The sequence below is a fragment of the Erythranthe guttata genome, chromosome 14 (assembly GCF_056151865.1).
Source record: "Erythranthe guttata isolate IM_541 chromosome 14, IM_541, whole genome shotgun sequence".
NCBI classification, from domain to species: domain Eukaryota; kingdom Viridiplantae; phylum Streptophyta; class Magnoliopsida; order Lamiales; family Phrymaceae; genus Erythranthe; species Erythranthe guttata.
The window spans coordinates 17,181,686-17,202,058 of record NC_142546.1 but is presented as its reverse complement, the minus strand read 5'-3'; the positions used below and the strand labels follow the sequence as shown (position 1 = coordinate 17,202,058).

At 35.2% G+C, this 20,373-nt stretch overlaps 2 protein-coding genes across 4 annotated transcripts; one reads left to right on the top strand and one right to left on the bottom strand.

Annotated features, from left to right (window-relative positions):
• Window positions 1-927: 927 nt before the first annotated feature.
• Window positions 928-4,653, bottom strand: LOC105958448 (aspartyl protease family protein 1). 3 transcript variants are annotated; one of them, XM_088813449.1, is made up of 11 exons: window positions 4,470-4,653; window positions 4,048-4,338; window positions 3,816-3,951; window positions 3,441-3,670; window positions 2,882-3,106; window positions 2,661-2,796; window positions 2,489-2,562; window positions 2,294-2,393; window positions 1,680-1,744; window positions 1,528-1,599; window positions 928-1,410 (listed from the first exon to the last, which is right to left on the bottom strand). In XM_088813449.1, exons 2-9 carry the CDS (start codon window positions 4,311-4,313, stop codon window positions 1,691-1,693), a joined length of 1,221 nt encoding a protein of 406 aa, XP_088669575.1. In that variant the 5' UTR covers window positions 4,314-4,338; window positions 4,470-4,653; the 3' UTR covers window positions 928-1,410; window positions 1,528-1,599; window positions 1,680-1,690. The 3 variants fall into 3 exon arrangements, with proteins under 3 accessions (XP_088669575.1, XP_088669576.1, XP_088669574.1); XM_088813450.1 differs by having other exon boundaries at window positions 4,048-4,272; XM_088813448.1 differs by lacking the exon at window positions 4,470-4,653 and having other exon boundaries at window positions 4,048-4,450.
• Window positions 4,654-15,609: 10,956 nt separating this feature from the next.
• On the top strand, window positions 15,610-19,055 carry LOC105972738 (aspartyl protease family protein 1). The gene is made up of 6 exons (XM_088813701.1): window positions 15,610-16,084; window positions 17,417-17,543; window positions 17,689-17,918; window positions 18,407-18,634; window positions 18,718-18,853; window positions 18,951-19,055. The coding sequence occupies exons 1-6, from the start codon at window positions 15,771-15,773 to the stop codon at window positions 19,032-19,034; spliced, it is 1,119 nt and encodes a 372-aa protein (XP_088669827.1). The 5' UTR covers window positions 15,610-15,770; the 3' UTR covers window positions 19,035-19,055.
• Window positions 19,056-20,373: the final 1,318 nt, after the last annotated feature.

Sequence of the window (20,373 nt, the reverse complement as noted above, 5' to 3'; positions counted from 1 at the left end):
GATCGAAAGGTAGAGAGAGAGATGCCATAGCTACGAAATGCTACGAATTTTAGACCAAACCGCCAATGACTCCTCACCCCAAGCGCCTCCTACCAAAACCCTAGCCGCCGATAACCACCTAAGGTTCCGCGCTCACAAATGAAAAACATTATATAAATAAATATGGCAATAGAAAAATTGAACGGAGTTTTCATCAAAATATAGATCTCGACGAGAGGAATCCAACTATGGGTAGCCCGTCAAATTTTGAATGCCGGAACACAAATTACACCTCCAGCAATACCCACCATCGTCGAAATATGCACCGACTGTAAAACGATTGCCGAATCATATCGAGTGCTCCATACTGAATGAAATCGCCACCAGAAGAAAGAGTTCGACGAGAGGAAGCCAACGACAGTTAAACCATCGAATTCCAACCACCGGAGAGAGAGTTATGACTCGAGGAAGCAACTTCGCCTTTTGGAGATCTATGGGGACGAGATTTGGATCTGGGAGTTGAGAGAGAATAAAAGACGAATATCAGTTGGCTAAGGTTTAAAATTGATTTTTAAAATGAGCATTTTAGGTACTTCATGGTGGGCAATGGGGTCTATCAAATTAATTTCAAAATAGAGGAAGTATGCATCAGGATGTAATTTGCTTGTGTGGTTTTTTTTTTTTTTTTTTTATAGAACTTGCATTATCCTTACCGACATCGGCACCGTGCGATGCAAGCCGCAAGGACTCGATCGCGACGACGATGGTCGTCGTAATTTGTTTTGTGGTTAATTATATATAATTCCCATATACGAGGGGTTCCCTAAAATAATCTCAATGAAACATGTGGGACCTACGTGCACCTGCTAGTGGGTGTAAGAAACATGAGAGAAGTCAATGAAGAAAAAGAATAAAAGATCGCTGACTACAAGACAGCTAGAGAAGTAATGGACGATCAATGTGAAATACTAATACTTAGAGACTGAATTTCAAAAACGAATTCCAATTCGAAGACAAATCTTTGACAGTAATGTAATTATCCGGCCAAAGAAAAATGTGAAGTGTGACAACAAACTACGGCAAACAACTAACAAAGCATGCAATAATATATTGCATACATGCAAGTGTTATGGAAAAAAACTTACAAAATGGTGGAAAGAACATGTACATAAATAATCCAAACCATCTCATGTAAAAATCGACAAAATGTTCCTCCTGCGGTAGAAAACTAGTGAAGAAATTAAAGAATGATCAAGTGGTGGGAGAAAATGACGAGTATGACCCCAGCAAGTACTCCGATAGTCATGAAACTCAAGTGGGCGGCACGGTTTGTCGGTGGTGGTGGTGGTGGTGGTGGTGGTGGTGGTGGTGGTGGACGCGAGGAGTTTCCATTGTTTGGGGGTAGAGTTTCGGACAAGCTGGTATCGGAACCTGGAATTTTAAAGAGTTGAATGCAATTTCAAATCGAGTGCATTATCACGGCCCATATATACATACATAACATGCTTACGACACTAGCAAAGAATAATGAAGAATCCAAATACTCACAGTCAGATTCTTTCCAGCCCAAAACCATCTCCTCGCGATCAAAGACCAGGCGGTACCCATTCATAAAATTTTCTGGGAAGAATTCAAATTATTAACACACGAAGTTCGTGAATAAATCAGCATTCATTTCAATACATGGTTACAATACTCACGTCCAATGACGTTAATACTCCTGCTTTTGACAATAGCCAAACAATACGCGTGCGTATCCACCTTCCTGCATATGAATATAGAAAATGTTGGCACTTTTTTTTTTAGGGTAAATTACAACCACCCATCAGGTATGATCAAATTACGAAAATCACCCTCTTGTTTGAATAATTACATTTACTACCCCTCAACTATGAATTTTCTTGCACCTCCACCCTTATGGTGTCAAATTCAACATAATCATCTAGATTCTGTGGAATGTGCTCTAATTTGTACTAGTTTTGTGTGAAAATACAGTTTCTGATGCACCACAATCTGATGTATACAAGCCAAACAACACATCTTATGATCACGTCGCTTCAAAATGTAGAGCTCGAATGAGATAAAACGGGTACAAAAGTGATAATATTCCATATAATCAAGAAGATTCCAATAAATTTGAAACCACAAGGCTGGACGTGTAAGAAGATTTATAGTTGAGGGGTGGTTGTAATTACCCAAACAAAAAGGGAGTTTTTGGAATTTGATCACACCTCAGGGGTGGTTGTAATATACCCTTTTTTTATGATGGAATATTTTCATACCATTTATCCCCTAAATAAAAAAAAATTCTCACATCACGTATAATCCCAATTGTTGGTGCGGTAACATTAAATTGGCTTCCACCTTTCATTGTCAAGGTCAAGTTTGGGGTTATATACCCTTGTTGATTTGCACTGTAGAGAACATATATAAATCATGAGGGCAAAAGTGATTATTCAGAAAATAATATACCAGCTGACATAAGAGGTTGTTGAGAAATTAAACAAACCCGAGATCATAGCAATAGTTCAGCTTAGTCTCGCCTGGAATTTTATAAGGTTTCTCGGTTACTCGAGAATTGAACTGCAAAATAAGAAAGTAGAATCAGGGTTCTGACTTTCCTAGACTAAAAATAAGATACCATGGACAATAATAAAAACATTATTATATATATAACTTACATTGTTTACAATAAACGAGTAAGCTGGCTCGGTGAAGTATGTATACGAGATAGCAGAGTCGAAATTTGCGGTGAACTGAAGATTGGTCACGTTATTACCCACAGTAATTTGTGTCACAGTGATATTATAAGTCGGGCTGCCGGAAAGCTGGGAAGATAAGTAAAGATGCAAAAAATATAAAACGTTAAGAAATAGCAAAGGAGTGATCAAGTATTGCTTACTTTGATTTTTGAAGATTAAATGAAGTTGTTTTTTGTAGTGGACTTCCTTTATCTCCAAATTCAATTCTTCCACGTCCACCGGGGCCAAAGCACATGGAGAACGAATTTGCTATAAGACCTTTGTTAGCTAAAATGCTAGGCACAGATATACTGTCCATATTAAGTCCAAGTACACCATTTATAGCAGCACTGTCCAAGAAATAACCGGTTACGTTTTTTCCACATCTGAAACACAAGATATATTCGTTAAAGCTTAGTATAGAGGCACATGAGAAAATAAGAAGAAAAAATAATTCTGGGTACGACCACATGGCCAACAATGTATAAGAATCCAAACATATCTTGTATACTAGCAAAAAAAAAAAAAAAAAAAGAATTTCTGGGTACGACCACATGGCCAAATAAAAAAGAATTGTATAACATTGCTTGTCCTCATTATGCTTACCATATATATCTAAGAATTCTCAAGAATCTTGATCAAGAGCAGTTTTATATGCTTCGAAATATCACAACAAACAAAGTAAGAGTTTTTTCCAGGAAAAAAAAAAAGAGTACCCACCCGAACGTAATTGGGACATCGACAGGATCTTGTGGATTGGTAGTTGTACCCAAATGCAAAACATCATCTACCAATATCCCTGTGCTTGAGGTGTCCCCGTATGATATTTTGTAAGCACATGCATTAAAATTGGCAGAGCATCCTCTTTTCGGTCCACACATAGTACTATTGCACGGAACTGGCGTGCTAGTTGTCGAATTACTAGGGCTGTATATGTTTAGTTCGATTTTCTGTTGCATAAAAATTAAATAAGAAAAACTGGAATTTCAATACATGCAATATTGTAAGTTCACTGAATAACAAAATCGTAAAATATTATTTCGATTAAAATGAGTTGGTTTAAACATTAAAAGACTGGCGTATTAAGGAACTTACAGTTCCCTTGGTCAAGTAGAAGTTACGTGCACAGTTAGTACAGTCACATGGTAACCAGAATAGGTCAGAACCCGTGTCAAGTGCCACAAAAAAATCCTTAGCAGGGGTACCCACTCTAATAAATGAATAATGCAAGCTGCATATAAATTTACGAAAACAAATCATATAAAACACCCTGGGTAATTAATAAAATAAAGAAAGAAAGAAAGAAAGAAAATAGGGAATAACTTACTATCCAAGATAAGTGAAGGAGTAAGTCTTGTTGCCACCAAAGAAAGTGAGGCGTTTGGTGTTGGAGGCGGCAAGGCGGCGGCCCTTGAAGAGATGATCGCGGTGGGCCATGGCGGTGTAGTAGTCAACCGTACCCTTCTCCGGCAACCCATCCAGATTCAAGAATTCCTTAACAGTGTCGGAATATCTATGGTGGATGTCGAACCCGAATGTCCCAAATGCTTCGCTGCCCTTCGCATTAAACCAACACGCAAACACAATTAGCATCAAACCACCCCTAGTTACTGAATTCCTGGAAGACATCATTAATTACTTTATATGGACAAAAAATAATCAAAAAAAAAAAAAGAACATAGAAATGCAAATTGTTGAAGATAGTGCAATCACATATATTATAAGAAAGAGAAATTAGTAGAGTTGAACCTGTCGATTTGATCAATTCAAAGACAACTTGCAGAGTAGAGAGAGAAGAGAAGAAGAAGACACGATCATCATCATCATCATCATCATCATCATCATCATCATCATCATCATCTTTGTAATATGAAATTTCAAAACAAAAAGTCGTCGGGTGGAAACAGCATGCTTCATTCATGGCGCCCTTTCCTTAGTTTAATCTGTTTGCGAAAGTCCACGTTTAATTTGGTGGATCTTATGAGAATCTGCCATGACAATTCGAATAAACCGTATCGTTAATCTTTTCTTTTTCTTTTTGGTTTACTTTTTTTTTTTTTTTTTTTTTTTTCTTCAAAGAAAAATAAAATAAAAAAGTATGCCCCTATTCACATATCAGAGGTTTATCAACTGAAATGGAGTTTTTAACAAGCGGTACCCCTGTGATAAGTTTCATCGGAAAAGTCCTTATGTTAAAATAATTACTATTTATTCCATTATGATGAGAAGTCAAAGCCAATAAAGCCCATTCGAGTTGATCTACACGAGTGGATTATGCGACTGGGAGTGTGGTAAAAAATCCATATATTAAAATAATTAGCATTTTCACCCTGATGAGAAGTCAAAACCAATAAATCCCATTCGAGTTGATCGTGAGCTACATGCGTCGCTATACGACTGGGAGTGTGGTTAAAAGTCCATATGTTAAAACAATTAGCATGTATCCACTATGATGAGAAGTCAAAGTCAATAAAGCAGAGCCGGTCCTGAGAATTTAGGGCCCCTAAGCGAAGTTTAATATTATCGCTTTGGTTTTCTTAAATAGTATCTAAATTATATTGTTATTGATACACATTTTAACAAATATCTTATTTAATAAACAATTTTTTTTTCTACATAATGATATATGCATCTATTTCATGCATAAACAACACATTACGGGGAGGAAAAAAACAATCGTTAATCAAAATTATTAAAAGTACATATATTGATCATTATATTGTCCATCTCAACCGACAACAGTTTGTTTCAATCTTTTTGTGATATGGATGTTTGGTTTAAGATTTAATTATAATCTTAAAAACAAATTAGCATATACATTTGGATATTAATAACATACTATAAGTAATTATATAATTCATTTATAAACAATTTATCTACAAAACACCAATATTTAAATTGGTCTTTCTTTATATTTTTTGAATAGTTGAGATTATAAAATATTCCATTAACATATAGTTTAAAATAGCATTTAATAAAATATTTAAGGACTAAAATGTGCTATATAACTAATTATTGGGGCTATATAGTGATTTATGAAACAAATTGTGGGGCCCCTTTGTGGGGTGGGGCCCTAAGCCATGGCTTCCCTGGCTTACCCCCAAGGCCGGCTCTGCAATAAAGCTCTTTCGAGTTGATCGTGTCGATAATACGCCTTGAGAGTGTGTTTTTTACATGAAAAGACCCAAATACCCTTTAATAAAAAATACAGAATTGACTCCAAAAAGAAGTCTTCTCTCAATTTAGTCCTTAGCATTTCTAAAAGGGGTAATATGCTAGGAGTCCCTCATACGAAACCTAATTTGAACTAAATGACAAGTCTAAATTCAATTTTTTAATTAAATCCTTAGATTGAAAATTTATATGACCCACATCCTTAATTTTTTTTAATCCCTATCTTGCCTTTACACCCTAAATCTTATAACCAACATATTCACGTTTCTTCTCAGATCTATTTTTCCTCTTTGTTCTTCTTTCTCTCGTTCTTTCTGTCTCGCTCTCTCTCTCTGGCTTTCTCTATCTCGCTCTCTCGATTTATTTCTCTCAATCTCAAGATATCTTTCTCGCCACACTCCATGTCATGATTTGAGAGGGGTCGGTGGTTGTGACGATGGAATCGACTATGATGTTGGAGGCGGTGGCATGGGGAGAGGGATGGTGATGGCGGGCCGCGGCTCTGGGGCGGCGGTGGCGGTGAGCGGCGTTCGTCAGGAGGGCAGCGGTGGGGGGCGGCGCTCGGGGGCTGGGGATGGTGTCGGTGGTGCTCGACGTTGTGCGACTATGATGTTGGAGACGGTGGCATGGGGGATGGATGGTGATGGCGGCGGCGGCTCTAGGGCGGCGACGGCGGCTCTGGGGCGGGGTTGGTCATGAGGGCGGCGTCGGGGGGCGGCGCTCGGGGGCTGGGGATGGTGTCGGTGGTGCTCGACGTTGTGGGCGGTTATGGCAGCGTGGGTGGTGTTTTGTGGCATTTTTAGCGGCGTGGTGATGTTGGCGTCACAGATCTAGGGTTTGGTGGAGGAGATCTACGGTTTGGTGGGGTAGATCTAGGTTTTTTCGACTTTATGTCTATAGATTTCTATGAGTATCTATGGGTGTCTATGGTGTTTGACGGCTAGGGTTCAAAAAGAGGAATTAGGGTTTTGAGAAAACGTGACTATGGATTACTATAGTTTTCTATGAGTGTCTATACATGACTACTGACTACTATGGTTTCCTACGGGTTTATATAGAAGACTACAGCTGAAAAAAAAATTAAAAAATCACAATTTGCAATATTATGTAAAAAAAAAAGGAAAAAATACGAAAATGCAAAAAAAAAAAAATTGTTCTACAAAAAAAATAATAACAAAAATGCTAGATGCGAAAATAAAAATGTTAAATGCAGAATGAAAAAAATTATAAATGCAGTTTAAATATCATTTGGTGCATATTTCATTTTTTGTATGTGGGAGCATTTTTGGAATAAAATATATAAAGGATGTGAAGCAAATGTTTAGTTAGACTTGTCATTTAGTTCTAATTAATTTTGCCACTAGGGACCTATATCTTAAAGCCCCTTTCTAAAAAGCCCTCTTCCTCAAATTAACCGAAATCCATTTTCATCTTCCCTTTTCCGGTGAGCCCATGAGATTGAATTGACGATACACATTCCCTGTTAAATACTCATATTAAGTGATACAATATCAAGATGGATATGATTTGGATTCCCAATTATAAAATTTGAAAAGTGAAAAAAAAAAGGGATTATTTGAGAAAACCCCCTCATATGACATTTACAATTAGAGGGGATCCATTTATTTTTCCACATTTTGAGATAAATCCATTTATTTAAATATTATATTATTAAATCATTATAATCCTATTATACCCTTCTTGACCTAGTCATAGTCATGTACTCATCTAATTTGAACCGCCGTTAATCTATCGTTCCTCATCTATATTCATTTCTACTTTCTTCAATTCTATAGCACACAATACTCCCCTCCCCCTAATAATTCGACCACCCTTTCTCCGCCGACTAAATCGGTGACCTTCTCCTCGCTTAAAGCCGCCGACGACCACAATGGAAGATCCGGTTTCAGTGTTGCCGGCAGATCGATGGTTCGCTCAAAGGTGTACTACGGTTTCCTATGCCCCTCTATTTTCTTTCCACGCCGATTTTTTGGATTTTTTTCGTGCATAGTACAGTCTAGCCTTTCTCCGTCTACGACTGTAAGGTGAAGCAAAATGCGGAATCAATGGAAGAGAAGAAGAAGGCGGGGACGATTGAAAAATGGATTCATGAGGAAGAATTCCGCAAATATTGGTATGTCAAATTATATTTTTTGCCCTAGATGATGCTTTTTATAATTGATGTATTTTGATTTCAAATTTTTTTTTTTTGGTTTTGTTCATATCACATGATTTCGTGACAATATATGTATATATAGTAGTCTGATAACTAATTATGATAAATAGATGATTCATATGATTTGGAAAATTAATACTACTATAAAAGATTTAAGTTCTGCAGGATAGAGAATAGTTAAATGATGGTTACGAATTTAATTTTCAATATTTTACTATCTATAATTATTGTCAAGCTCTGTGATTAATATTTAGTACTTCTCTTGATTTTAAATATGAAACCATGTTTTTGTGAGTAGGGGATAAATTTGATGTCATCCGTCATTATCCACACTTTGGCGGAGGTGTAGTGCGACGCCAACACGCCACCATCGTCTTTGGATCTTCTTCGTCGTCGTCCTCACAGAGAAGAACAATAATCTGCTTGTGGTCAGAGCCACCAACCACCGCCTTCATACCTGGCGATTCACATAACGGCGCCAAGGCAATATAGGCACCGCCACGGCGCCACCAAGCGATTCAAATAGTAGATTATGTTTTTTTGTTTGTTATTTTTGAGTTGTGTTAGTAGTGGATTACGTATGTTTTTAGTGGTTTTGGATAAGTTTGTGGTAAATTTCGATAATATCATTGTGGATATCAATAATTTCGTAGTGGATTTCGGTCAATTTTCGTTGTGGATTTTGATAGTTGTAGTTTGATATGCTTGTTGTGGATTTTCGTAATGGAATACATTAATTACATAGTGGTTTTCAATAAGTTTACATTAAATTTTCGTAAAGGAATACATTAATTACATAGTGGTTTTCGTTAATTGCATAGTGGTTTTCGTTAATTGTACAGTGGTTTTCGTTAATTGTATAGTGATTTCCGTTAATTGCACAGTCACAGTGGTTTTCGTTAGTTGCATAGTGGTTTTTGATAAACTTGTAGTGGATTTCAGACAAAATATACCTGCTGCAGGCGCGAGGAATAGATGAGGGGGTGTCGACGCGCTTACGGTAAATAGTGGTTTTAGTAAATAGTGGTTTTCGACATTAAATAGTGGATTACGTTAAAGGGATGGAGTTGACAACGCGTACAGTGAATAGTTGATTTCAAATTTAGACAATGAATAGTGGATAGTGGTTTTAGTAAATAGTGGTTTTCGAATTCTTACGTGACATTAAATAGTGGATTACGGTAGAGGGATGAGGTTGACAACACGTACAGTGAATAATGGATTTCAAACAGTGAATAGTGGATTTCAAATTCAGGCAGTGAACAGTGGATTACGTTAATTTTTTTTAGATAGTGAGTGTTCATAAATTTCGATGTGTATCGGAATAGTGAATTTTAAACTTAGACAGTGAATAGTGAATTACGTTAATTTTACAATGGATTACGACAATTTAATAGTGAACTTTACGTTATTTTTTTTATAATTTTTTTATAATGAATGTCGATAAATTTTGACAAATGTGTAGTGGATTTCATTTTTTGGTAAACCTGGAAAGAAAATGATTTTTTAAAAAACTGAAATTTTCAATAAGTTTACAGTGAATTTTCGTAATAGATAATGTTAATTATTTAGTGGTTTTCGATAAGCTTATAATGGATCTTCGTAATGAACTACGTTAACACATAGTGGTTTTCGATAAATTTATAATGAATTTTTGTAATGGAATACATTAATTACCTAGTGGTTTTCGTAGATTACATAGTGGTTTTCGATAAATTTATAGTGAATTTCAATTTGTTAAAAACCTTATTTTTTAAATCGAAATGTAAAAAGACAATTAAAAAAAATCAATTTTTAATAACGAAAATATTTTTTTTTAAGAAAATTATAATTTTATAATTTTTTTATAAAAAAACTTCAGAATAAAATAAATTACAAAAGAAAAAATACAATTTAATCAAAATTTTAAAAAACAATTTCTGCAAAAAAAAAAAAAGGTTAAAATTAAAAATAGAATCAAACATAATTTAGTTTAATTGAAACGGTTTGAGATGTTTTGAGAGATTTTGGGGATTAGGCGGATTTTTAGGGGAGTTGTTTTGGGTAATTAAATTAAACATTAAAATTCGAAAATACATTATAAGGGTAATATAAGTATTTTGCTATGGGAGGGGGTTATCCCAAAAATAGGATTATTAATTGGACTTATCCCTCTTAGGAAATTAAATAAAGGGGTTATCTCATATAACCCCAAAAAAGGGGCCATTTGATATGCACCCCTAGAATGGAAAATATATAGGGATAAGTCCACCCCGAAAATTCTTTCTTTGAGATACACCTCTGGAGATGCAAAAGTACTATTGTGCCCTTATTTGTAAATTTTAACCAACTGCATTCAGCTTTTCCAACTGCATTCAGCATTATAGCTAACTGCACTCCACACATTTAGACCCGCATTTATCATTTTTTCAGATTTTTTAATAAAAAATTATAAATTTTGATTTTATTATTATTTTTTTTATACGTACCCTCTTTTTGTATTTTTTATTTTTTTTAATTTATTTAATTTTTTATTTTTTAGTTATTTTCTATTTTTAATTTTGTTTTTTTAATTTATTTAATTTTTTTAATTTTTTAATTTTTTTTTAATTTTTGATTTTTTAATTTTTTTTTTTAATTTTTAATTTACTGTACTGAAATTGACTACACATGACTATAGTATACCACAGTCATGTATAGTTATATGTAGCCATGTACTGTTTTTTTACCCCAAAGTTATGATCGATCGATTATAAAAACCGTTGATTATATATATAAAAAAATCATCTATACTAATAAACAAATTCAAAATTTGATTCTTGATATTATAAATAATTTAATGCCTAACAAAAAAGTGAAAAAAAAAAAAAACAATCATCAAGATCATTATACATCAGAAAAACCACATACCTTGTATATAAATATAGGGTTTTTTGCAAAAACTACCCCTGTGAAATCTCTAATTGCCGAAAACACCCCTATGTTAAAAAAATTAGCAAGAACCCCCCTACGAAAGTTAGTCAAAGCCAAAAAGGCCCCTGACAGGTTATCGTGCGCTACACTCGCCGTATGTGCGTCTGGGGGTGTGTTTTTTGACCTGAAATGACCTAAATATCCTTCATATTAGAAGTCTTAAAAATTACAGACTTGCCCTAGAATTGTAAGCACCAAATTGAAGTTTTCAAAATTTTCAATTCGGTCCTTCTTATTTTCAAAAAGGCCATCTTTCTAGACCCATTTTCTGATTTTTTTTTTCCTGTAAAAAACATCAATCGACTCCAGATTCTCAAGCTCAGTTTTGTTGCAAATCCGGAAAAATTAAAAGGTAAGAAGACAAGGGGAAGAGGACAGAGCTTAAGCCCCATTTTCCATGTAAAAAATTGGGAATTTTTTTTTTGATTATGACCTTCAACTTCACCATTCTTGGTAACCCAAAACTTGAAATTCACCATTCTCAATAACCCAAAGTTCAACGGAGAAGAATGTGTTTCAAGTGGTGGTGGTGCGGCGGCGGATGTGGTGGCGCGTCAGCGGATGTGGTATGAAAAGTTGGGTGTGTTGGGGTGAGGGGTTGGGTGATGGGAAGAAGATGTAGTCCATTTTCTTTTTTCTTTTTTATTTTATTTTTTTTATATTAATTTTATATTTTCTTTTATTTTCTTTTATTAAAATTAAAATATTATTAAAAACTAACTAGGGATATTAGAGTCATTTCACGTAAGTCAACAACTACTTTTAAAATAAGGGGCTCTGTGTTTTTTAAAATAAAACATAGGGGGGTTTTTGTTAATTTTTTTAACACAAGGTCTTTTTCAACAATTAGAAATAACACAGGGGGGTCTTTGCTATTAGCTCTATAAATATATATAACTACATGGAATTATACATGACTACAATTATCTATACGATTAAATTTGACTCAAATCGCACTTGTCAACACGAGAACCGCTTGTTTTGAACAACGAACACAATCCACTCCGCAAAAACTTACTACATAGTAGTTCAAACACCAAGATCTGTGAAAAAACTTACTACATTGTAGTTCAAACACCAAGACCTGTGAAAAAGAAAAAGAGTTAAACAAATAACGAATTTTGCTTCAAATTTAAATGTGCACACACGCACTATCACCTACACATAGATACTCCCCACATAACTCATACATGACTACATATGACTACATGACTACATAGTTTATATATAACTATATATTACTACATGTGACTACACCATATATTACTGTATGTTACTACACGTGACTATATATTACTATATGTGACTACACCATATATTACTGTATGTTACTACACGTGACTATATATTACTATATGTGACTACACCATATATTACTGTATGTTACTACACATGACTATATATGACTACATGTATATGACCACACGTGACTATATACATGTATGTGACTTTATTTGTCCCTTCAAGTACCTAACTTTGTTCTCCAGGCGATACGAGACAGCTTATATTATCAAAATCAAATTACAAACAAAGTATGCTAGTCATTATTCTTCGTATAACCAAAGGTCAAAGATCAAAGCAAGTTGAAGTGGAACACCATAGATAAAATTCACCAAAAAATTGATTGCAGGAAAAAAAAATAATCAAACACAACAACTAAAATTATTAATAAAATTAAAATCACACACAAAAGCCATTTCTACTTTTGATAAATTTAAGGGTTTAATACACTTTGCACCCCTGTACTATAGTCACTGTCGCATTTACCCCCCTGAACTATCAAATGCGACAAAATAACCCCTACTGTTAGCAACCGTTAGTTCTTCTATCCCCTAAGGATGACGTGGCGCATTGACAACAACTCTTTTTTTTTAAAGACAGTTTTACCCTTCAAATAAATAGATGCAGAACAAAAGAAATGCAAGAAGAGTTCTACTACTTCAGAACCGACAAAACAATTACCAAAAAAACAAATGAAATACTTAATTATAATATTTGCATAAAATGTATAATATATAATTATTTGAAAATCTTATAAAGCCATAAAAAAAATTATTCCTGATCTTTAAATTATAAAAAAAGCCATTTTATATGAAATTTGTTTTATAAAAAAATTCTCTTTTTTCCGCAAAATCATTTATTTTTTGTTCAATCAAATTCTATAATATGTAATTGTTATTAAATTCTATAATATGTAATTGTAAGCTTAATAGAGAAATGCAAAATTGAAATGATATAAAAAAAATATGAAATAAAATTTACACCCTATTGTAAGCTTAATAGAAAAATGGGTTTGATAAACATCCAATTTCTTGGGATGTGTGGTTTAATAAAATTTGTTTTTGGATGATTCTTCAAACCTTATCTTCAATCACGTTTGGATCTTTGCTTTTCACGCTGCAGGAAACAACACCATCAGTTGCGGTTGTGGTTGTTGCAACGGCAAAATGAAATTGATGGAGGAGACCCTTCGATTTGGAGCTCCCCAAATCAATTCCTCTCTCCTTCGGTGTCATACCCCTGAGCCCAAGAAACGTACATCACTAATTTAGCCCCCAATCATGGTTTGTGATCCTTACCGTCCTTTTTTTTTTTTATCTCCACTTTACCATGGGAAATGCTTCACTGCCCATATCATAAACTTCAACCAAAATGAAAATGAGGATTTTTACAATTGTGATGACACCCGAAGAAATGAGCAATTATGAAGTCACTCATCGGAGAGAATTTTGGGCGAAGAAGAGAGTTTTGTACAGTTTGTAGAAATTTAGCCAATGTCAGAAGTTGCAGAAGCTTTTTTTCATTCACTTGGTCGTAGTGGTAAGGGTAAAAAGGTAGTTTCACTGATGAAACTAACGTCGTTAAAGACGTGAGAGTTGACTGTTAAAATGAGGGGTTGTTTTGTCGCATTTCATAGTACAGGGGGGTAAATGCGACGATGGTGATAGTACAGGGGTGCAAACTGTATTTAACCCTAAATTTAATTTAGTAAACTATAATCTCATGTAGTCAACTATAGTCTCATATAATTATGTGCTTTTTGTTACTACATGTGACTAATTTTGATTATGTTAGGTGCAATTGGAATTTGAACTCCCACCACATCTTGGAGGCACTCAAATCCCTGTTCTTATAGTTGTACCTTAACCATGGACTCGGAAATTAAAACTATAAACATAAGTAATAAAAGGCAGCAGCCATAGCCACAACTTCAATCAACAATGAGAAAATAGGCGAACATGTAATTGATTAAATATGCATAGCCTTGATTGAACAGAGAGGGTTAATTTATGAGAATACCCTCTCAAAATCATCTTTCTCTCTCCATTTTTCCTCTGCATTCATTTTATTAATGTATATATTGAACAATTGGAACACGAAAATTCAGAGAAAATAATAATTTAATTAAATATGACGAAAAAAAGACTTACGCCAGATTATCACCAGGGGAGTTGTTTACCTGGAACGCGATCTCGTGCAACGGACTATGGATCCCGTTCTCCTCGTAATCGTCGTCGATCTCCTTTCGGCGATTCTCCTTGCCGATGTTATCTTCTTGCCGATCTTCGGCTTCTTCTGGGCTACCGCCGCGCCGCCGTCGCTTCACGTCTTCCACCGATGCACCACGGGAAGAAATTGTGAATCGGGTGGCGGAGAAGAACGGGTGGTGCTCCGACGATGTGAAGCCACGCAGACCGCCGTTCCCCACCGTGATTCCTGCAACGCCGCTGCTCTCATCGCGCCGTCTCTCATGTTATTTTCAGATCTGGTGGTGGTTAATTTCGAAGAAAAAAAAAAGAGTGAACGAGAGATAGAGAGGAGAGATGAAGAGAGATAGTAAGAGAGTGATGTAACGGGGTTGTGGGTTTGATCGAAGAGAATGTTAGGGTTAGGGTATATATTAATTTAAATTAAAAGGGTAAAATAGATATTTTAAATTGTTCAGGGGGGTCTCACTAATTAAGATCAGAAATTGGGTTTTTGACTAGGAGATAAAAATTTATTGGACCTCCTCATATATATTTTCAAAACAAGGGGGTATCACTCATTTACCGAAATATATAATACTATTGAAAGGTGAAGGGTAAATATAGAAAATAACTACTACTTCACTCACTTGTGCGATGCATGGGATATTCACTGTAAAAGAATATGTGATTATTAATTTTTGGAAATATTTTCAGAAATGAAAATGCCAGATCAAAAATGGAAATCCAATATGTACATTGAAAAAGAAAAAAAAAAGAATTGGAAATCACAACTTTCGGAAAAATAATTTTTAAAAAATTGGAATTGTGGCGCAGAGAAACATTCAACTCCGCTCTAACAAATTCTCTTGTCAAATAAAAGTGGCTTGATTCAAAATTGATAAACCCTACCGTTAAAAGTAAGGGTTTATTCGAATTCGCATGGCCGCCAGATTCTCAGACGATCTTGTAAACGTTGACTTTGGCAAACAGATTAAACTATCTATAGTAGGCATGAAACATGCTATGTTGGCCACCCGACGACTTTTTGGCTTTCAATTTCATATTATGAAGTTGGTGATCATGTCTTCTTCTCTCTCTAATCTCCACTTAATTCTATTTGACTTGACAGGTTCAACTCTCCTAATTTTCTCTTTCTTATATGTCTTATCCATTAACTTCAACAATTGTCATTTTCATCATAGTATTTATAGGGGATTCATTTTTTATTTTTTCCTTTGTTTTCGGTTTGGATTATTTTTGGTCAATATAAAGTAATTAATGATGATGTGTTTTAAGAATTCAGTATTTGGGGGTTGTTTGATGCTAATAGCGTTTGCGTGTTGGTTTAATGCCAAGTGCGGCGAAGCATTTGGGACGTTCGGATTCGACATCCACCACAGATATTCCGACACTGTTAAGGAATATTTGAATCTGGATGGGTTGCCGGAGAAGGGTACGGTTGACTACTACACCGCCATGGCCCACCGCGATCAGCTCCTCCACGACCGCCGCCTTGCCGCCTCTACCAAACCCGTCCTCACTTTCTATAGTTCTGTTGGCAACGAGACTTACTACATCAGTAATCTTGCATAGTAAGTTATTCCCCATTTTCTTTCTTTGTTTAATTAGCTAGTGTCGTTTGGTTTGTACTGCGTGCGCGCGCACGTGTGTATTGTTGGATATTTTGCGGAAATATATGAACAAGATTAACAAGAAAATAATTGAGGAGTACATATCTCCTACATATTTTACTCCTGCTAATACATGTTGAATTACAAATACAATCTTACACCTATTTATACTAGTCTAGGCATCAGTAGTACATGCATCATATTAAATATATTCATCATGAATCCTAGATATACATATATCTAACTATCTAAGTATTCATGTGTTTGCCTATTCATGTATCCTATCATACATTGTACATGCATGTGGATACACTCTTCTTAATGTGCTTTCTTCTTCAGCTCCAAGATTCTTCGAATCTGCAGTCGTCTTCTTCTTCTGGAAATTGACTAGCAAATATTCTTCATTTTCTTCGGAGTAATTTTCTTGGTGTTTTTTTTTTTTCGATCGACAATACTTCTCCGAATGTCCAAACCTTTATTTTATAGTTTGTACATGGGGTTTGCCTTTGTAGTTGCAATCCTTCTCCAAGTGTTTTGACTTGCAAATACTACATGGGGATGCATTTTTTCTTTTACTACTCCTCAAGGAAGTTTTTTTTTTCTTCTCTTTCTACTCAATCTTTGCACAAAATTTTTCCGGCAAAGATGGGAAGAGATTGTTGAGAGAGTTATGGAACTTGCCATTGAAATCTCCTTCTTCATTCACTGAGGGAGTCTGGAACTTGCCATGAAATCTCCTTCTTGATTTGATTGGGGATACGTATTCCCTTTGGATATTTTTCTGCAATCTTCAATCAATTGAATGCGTGATCAACTGATTCAACGAGATTTTTTCGAAGGCAGGGATTCGTGTTCCCTTTCTTTTTTTTTTTTTTTTTTAACGTCCCAGTTGAGTATGATCAATCGGGCTCTGATACCATGTTGGATATTTTGGGGAAATATATGAACAAGATTAACAAGGAAATAATTGAGGAGTACGTATCTCCTACATATTTTACTCCTGCTAATACATGTTGAATTACAAATACAATCTTACACCTATTTATACTAGTCTAGGCATCAGTAGTACATGCATCATATTAAATATATTCATCATGAATCCTAGATATACATGTATCTCAGTATTCATGTATTTGCCTATTCATGTATCCTATCATACATTGTACATGCATGTGGATATACTTCTAGAAAGTGCATTAATTCCAACATGTATATCCTAATTCATACACGCTTTCCCTGTAAACTTCTCTTATATGTTCGAGTATTGATATCCTCGATTCTGCTTATTTGCAGCTTGCATTATGCATATCTTAGTGTGGGTACTCCTAGTTTGGAATTTTTTGTGGCACTCGACACGAGCAAGGACCTGTTCTGGTTACCATGTGACTGTACTACCTGTGCACGGAAGTTCCTTACTCAAGTGATAATCCAACGCATTTTAATCGATATATTTTATGATATTTTATTTAGTGAACTAAAAAAACCTGCTTTTCGTAAGTTATGCCTCCGTATTGCCTTGCCTCTATTGGAATTCGTGTTGTTCTTATTTAATTTTAATGTGACAGAAAATGGAACTAGCGATATACAGTCCCAGTAATTCGACAACTAGCAAGCCACTTCCGTGCAATAGTACCAAGTGTGGACCCACAAGAGGATGCTCTACCATGTATAATGCTTGTTCGTACGAAATATCATACGGTGCTACCTCAAGTACATGTATATTGGTAGATGATGTTTTGCATTTGGGTACAAATGTCACTCCACAAGACGTTGTCGATGTCCCGGTTACATTTGGGTGGGTACTTTTCTTTTTTCAGAGCAAAGAATTATATAGATGTAAAATACGTTACATGCGTAATGAGAACAAATTATGTTGTCTTTTATACAATTCAAGAACTTCTGTTCTTACCGTTACTGCGACTTTGTTAATTCAGTTCAAGAATCTAGTCTTGATCAAGGCTTCTTCAAAAGTCTTGCACGTAAACTGTGCGGAGAACATGTTATGTTTCGTTTTATAAAAACCAAGGAACTAAAACTTCGGTTGTTACCGTTAATTTTTGCAGTTTTGATAAATGCTACATAACCCCTCAAACCTCTAAAATTTAATCCACTTCAATTCACTTCTTTACTTCTTTTTTTTCCCCCCTTTTTCAAATGGTCTTATAACATGACCTTACAACAAACGCGCCCAAAGGGATTCGAACACCCGATCTCTCACCAAAACCTAAAATACTTCTATTTTGGTCATGTAATAATCTTTAATCTATATATCTTGTGTTTCAGATGTGGCCAAAATCTAACCGGAAATTTCTTAGACGTTGCTGGTATTAATGGTGTATTTGGACTTGGTATGGACAATATATCTATCCCTAGCGTTTTAGCTAACAAAGGTCTTGTGGCAAATTCTTTCTCCTTGTGCTTTGGCTCTAGTAGTAGCGTTGGAAGGATTGAATTTGGAGATAAAGGGAGTCCGCTACAGAAAAAAACTCCCTTTAATCTTCAACAATCAAAGTAAGCAACGAGTGATCACTCCTTTGCTTTTTCTTCGGTTTTTATTTTTCCATCTTTAATTTATCTTCCCATCTTTCTGGTAGACCAACTTATAATATCACGGTGACACAAATTGCTGTCGATAATAACGTGACCGATCTTGTGTTCGCCGCAAATTTCGACTCTTCCGTCTCGTATTCATTTTTCGCTGACCCAGCTTACTCGTTTATTGTCAACAACGTAAGCAATATAATAATATTAGTTTACTGTCCATAATGTCTTATTTTTAGCCTGTGTAAGTTTGAACTCTGAGGCTAGCTATTTTCATCTTTTGCAGTTCAATTCTCGAATCACCGAGAAACCTTATCACTTTCCAGACGAGAATAGCCTGAACTATTGTTATTATCTCGGGTTCGTTTAGTTTGTCAACAACCTTTTATGTGAGCTTTTATATATTTTTTGAATCACCATTTTTGCCTCGTGATTTATATGTATGCTTCCATGCAGTGAAACTAAAAAATATACTGTTAACCTCAAATTTAAATGTCTGCAAAATAAATTACAAGACAAGAAAAAATAGGAACAAATAATTATATTTTAATCAAAACGAAAATGGGTTACAATCTTTGTTGATTCCTCTGATTCTTCTCCTAGATTTAATCCAAGGGCCGAAGCTTGTTCTTGAATTGAGAGCTTGATTCCACCGTTGATTTGCGGAAGTAGATATGAATATCTAGAAATCGATTTGGGGATTTCTAGGTCTTGTGGATTTGGTGCCTTGATGAAGATGTAGAACCTCCGCGGTTGTTGTTCTTCGTCGTGGCAAGAGCTCGAGACTTGAGAGCTTTTGAGTGCTTGATGTACGCCTTGCTTGATGCTTGTGTACTTGCTTGATGCTTGTGTACTTGCTTGATGCTTGTGTACCCGTCCTCTTGTATGTGTTTGAGACCAACTTTTATAGGCTCGGTTTTAGGGTTTCTTGACTTGAAACTTGGGCCCGTGGACTTGTATACTTGCAATTTATTTATTGTGGGCCATATTTCGTGGGCCCAAATAGCTAACCCAAGAATGAGAATTTAGTACTCAATTCTGGGTTAACCCATATGATATATTTGTGAAGCCCAAATTTTGTGGACTTCAGTATCAAGCCCAATATTTATTATGGACTATTAATCGAGATCCAAATTAATAACCAATTTATTTAGGCCATTATTTTGTAATTTAATCTCAATTTCGATGTCAACAAATGCCCCCACTTCAGGTCTCGACGGGAAACGGGGAAACGTACTTGTGAAAGACGAGACTTGAAGTACTCAAAACCTCTCTCTATTTTTCTATTTTTTTTTTCTTTTTTTTTTTTTCGGAAATCATAATTAAAAAAAAGTGATCTCCATGTAAAGTGCATTCTTGCACAAACGTGAAGGGTTGACCGAGACTTGGTGACATGGCAATTCAATCCAACATGGCATAGCTCATCATGGGTTGAGCAACAAGTATTAGCCCAACCTTCTCATTCAGTGCTTGTCATCGAGAAAGTAGCCCCTTTTCTTTCTTTTTTTTTTTTTTTTTTTTTTTTTTTTTTTTTTTTTTTATTTTTTTTTACAATTTGTTACGGGCCTCATCACTTGTGGCCCTTGTAGACCAGCCGCACGAGACAAATTCCAAGCCATCCTCCAAAATCCCGAGACCACAACTGTGAGTATAATGAGAAACAATCTTCACAAATCTTTTGGTTTGGTAATTAAAAGTAATACCCCTTC

Coding starts and splice junctions, on each gene's coding strand:
- LOC105972738 (XM_088813701.1), top strand. CDS start 15,771: ATGATGATGTGTTTTAAGAATTCAGTATTTGGGGGTTGTTTGATGCTA. Junction 17,544..17,688: donor CACGGAAGTTCCTTACTCAA/GTGATAATCCAA, acceptor TTAATGTGACAG/AAAATGGAACTAGCGATATA. Junction 18,854..18,950: donor ACTCGTTTATTGTCAACAAC/GTAAGCAATATA, acceptor CATCTTTTGCAG/TTCAATTCTCGAATCACCGA.
- LOC105958448 (XM_088813448.1), bottom strand. CDS start 4,352: ATGATGTCTTCCAGGAATTCAGTAACTAGGGGTGGTTTGATGCTAATT. Junction 2,797..2,881: donor TTTAATCTTCAAAAATCAAA/GTAAGCAATACT, acceptor GCTTTCCGGCAG/CCCGACTTATAATATCACTG. Junction 2,394..2,488: donor AACTATTGCTATGATCTCGG/GTTTGTTTAATT, acceptor TGTTCTCTACAG/TGCAAATCAACAAGGGTATA.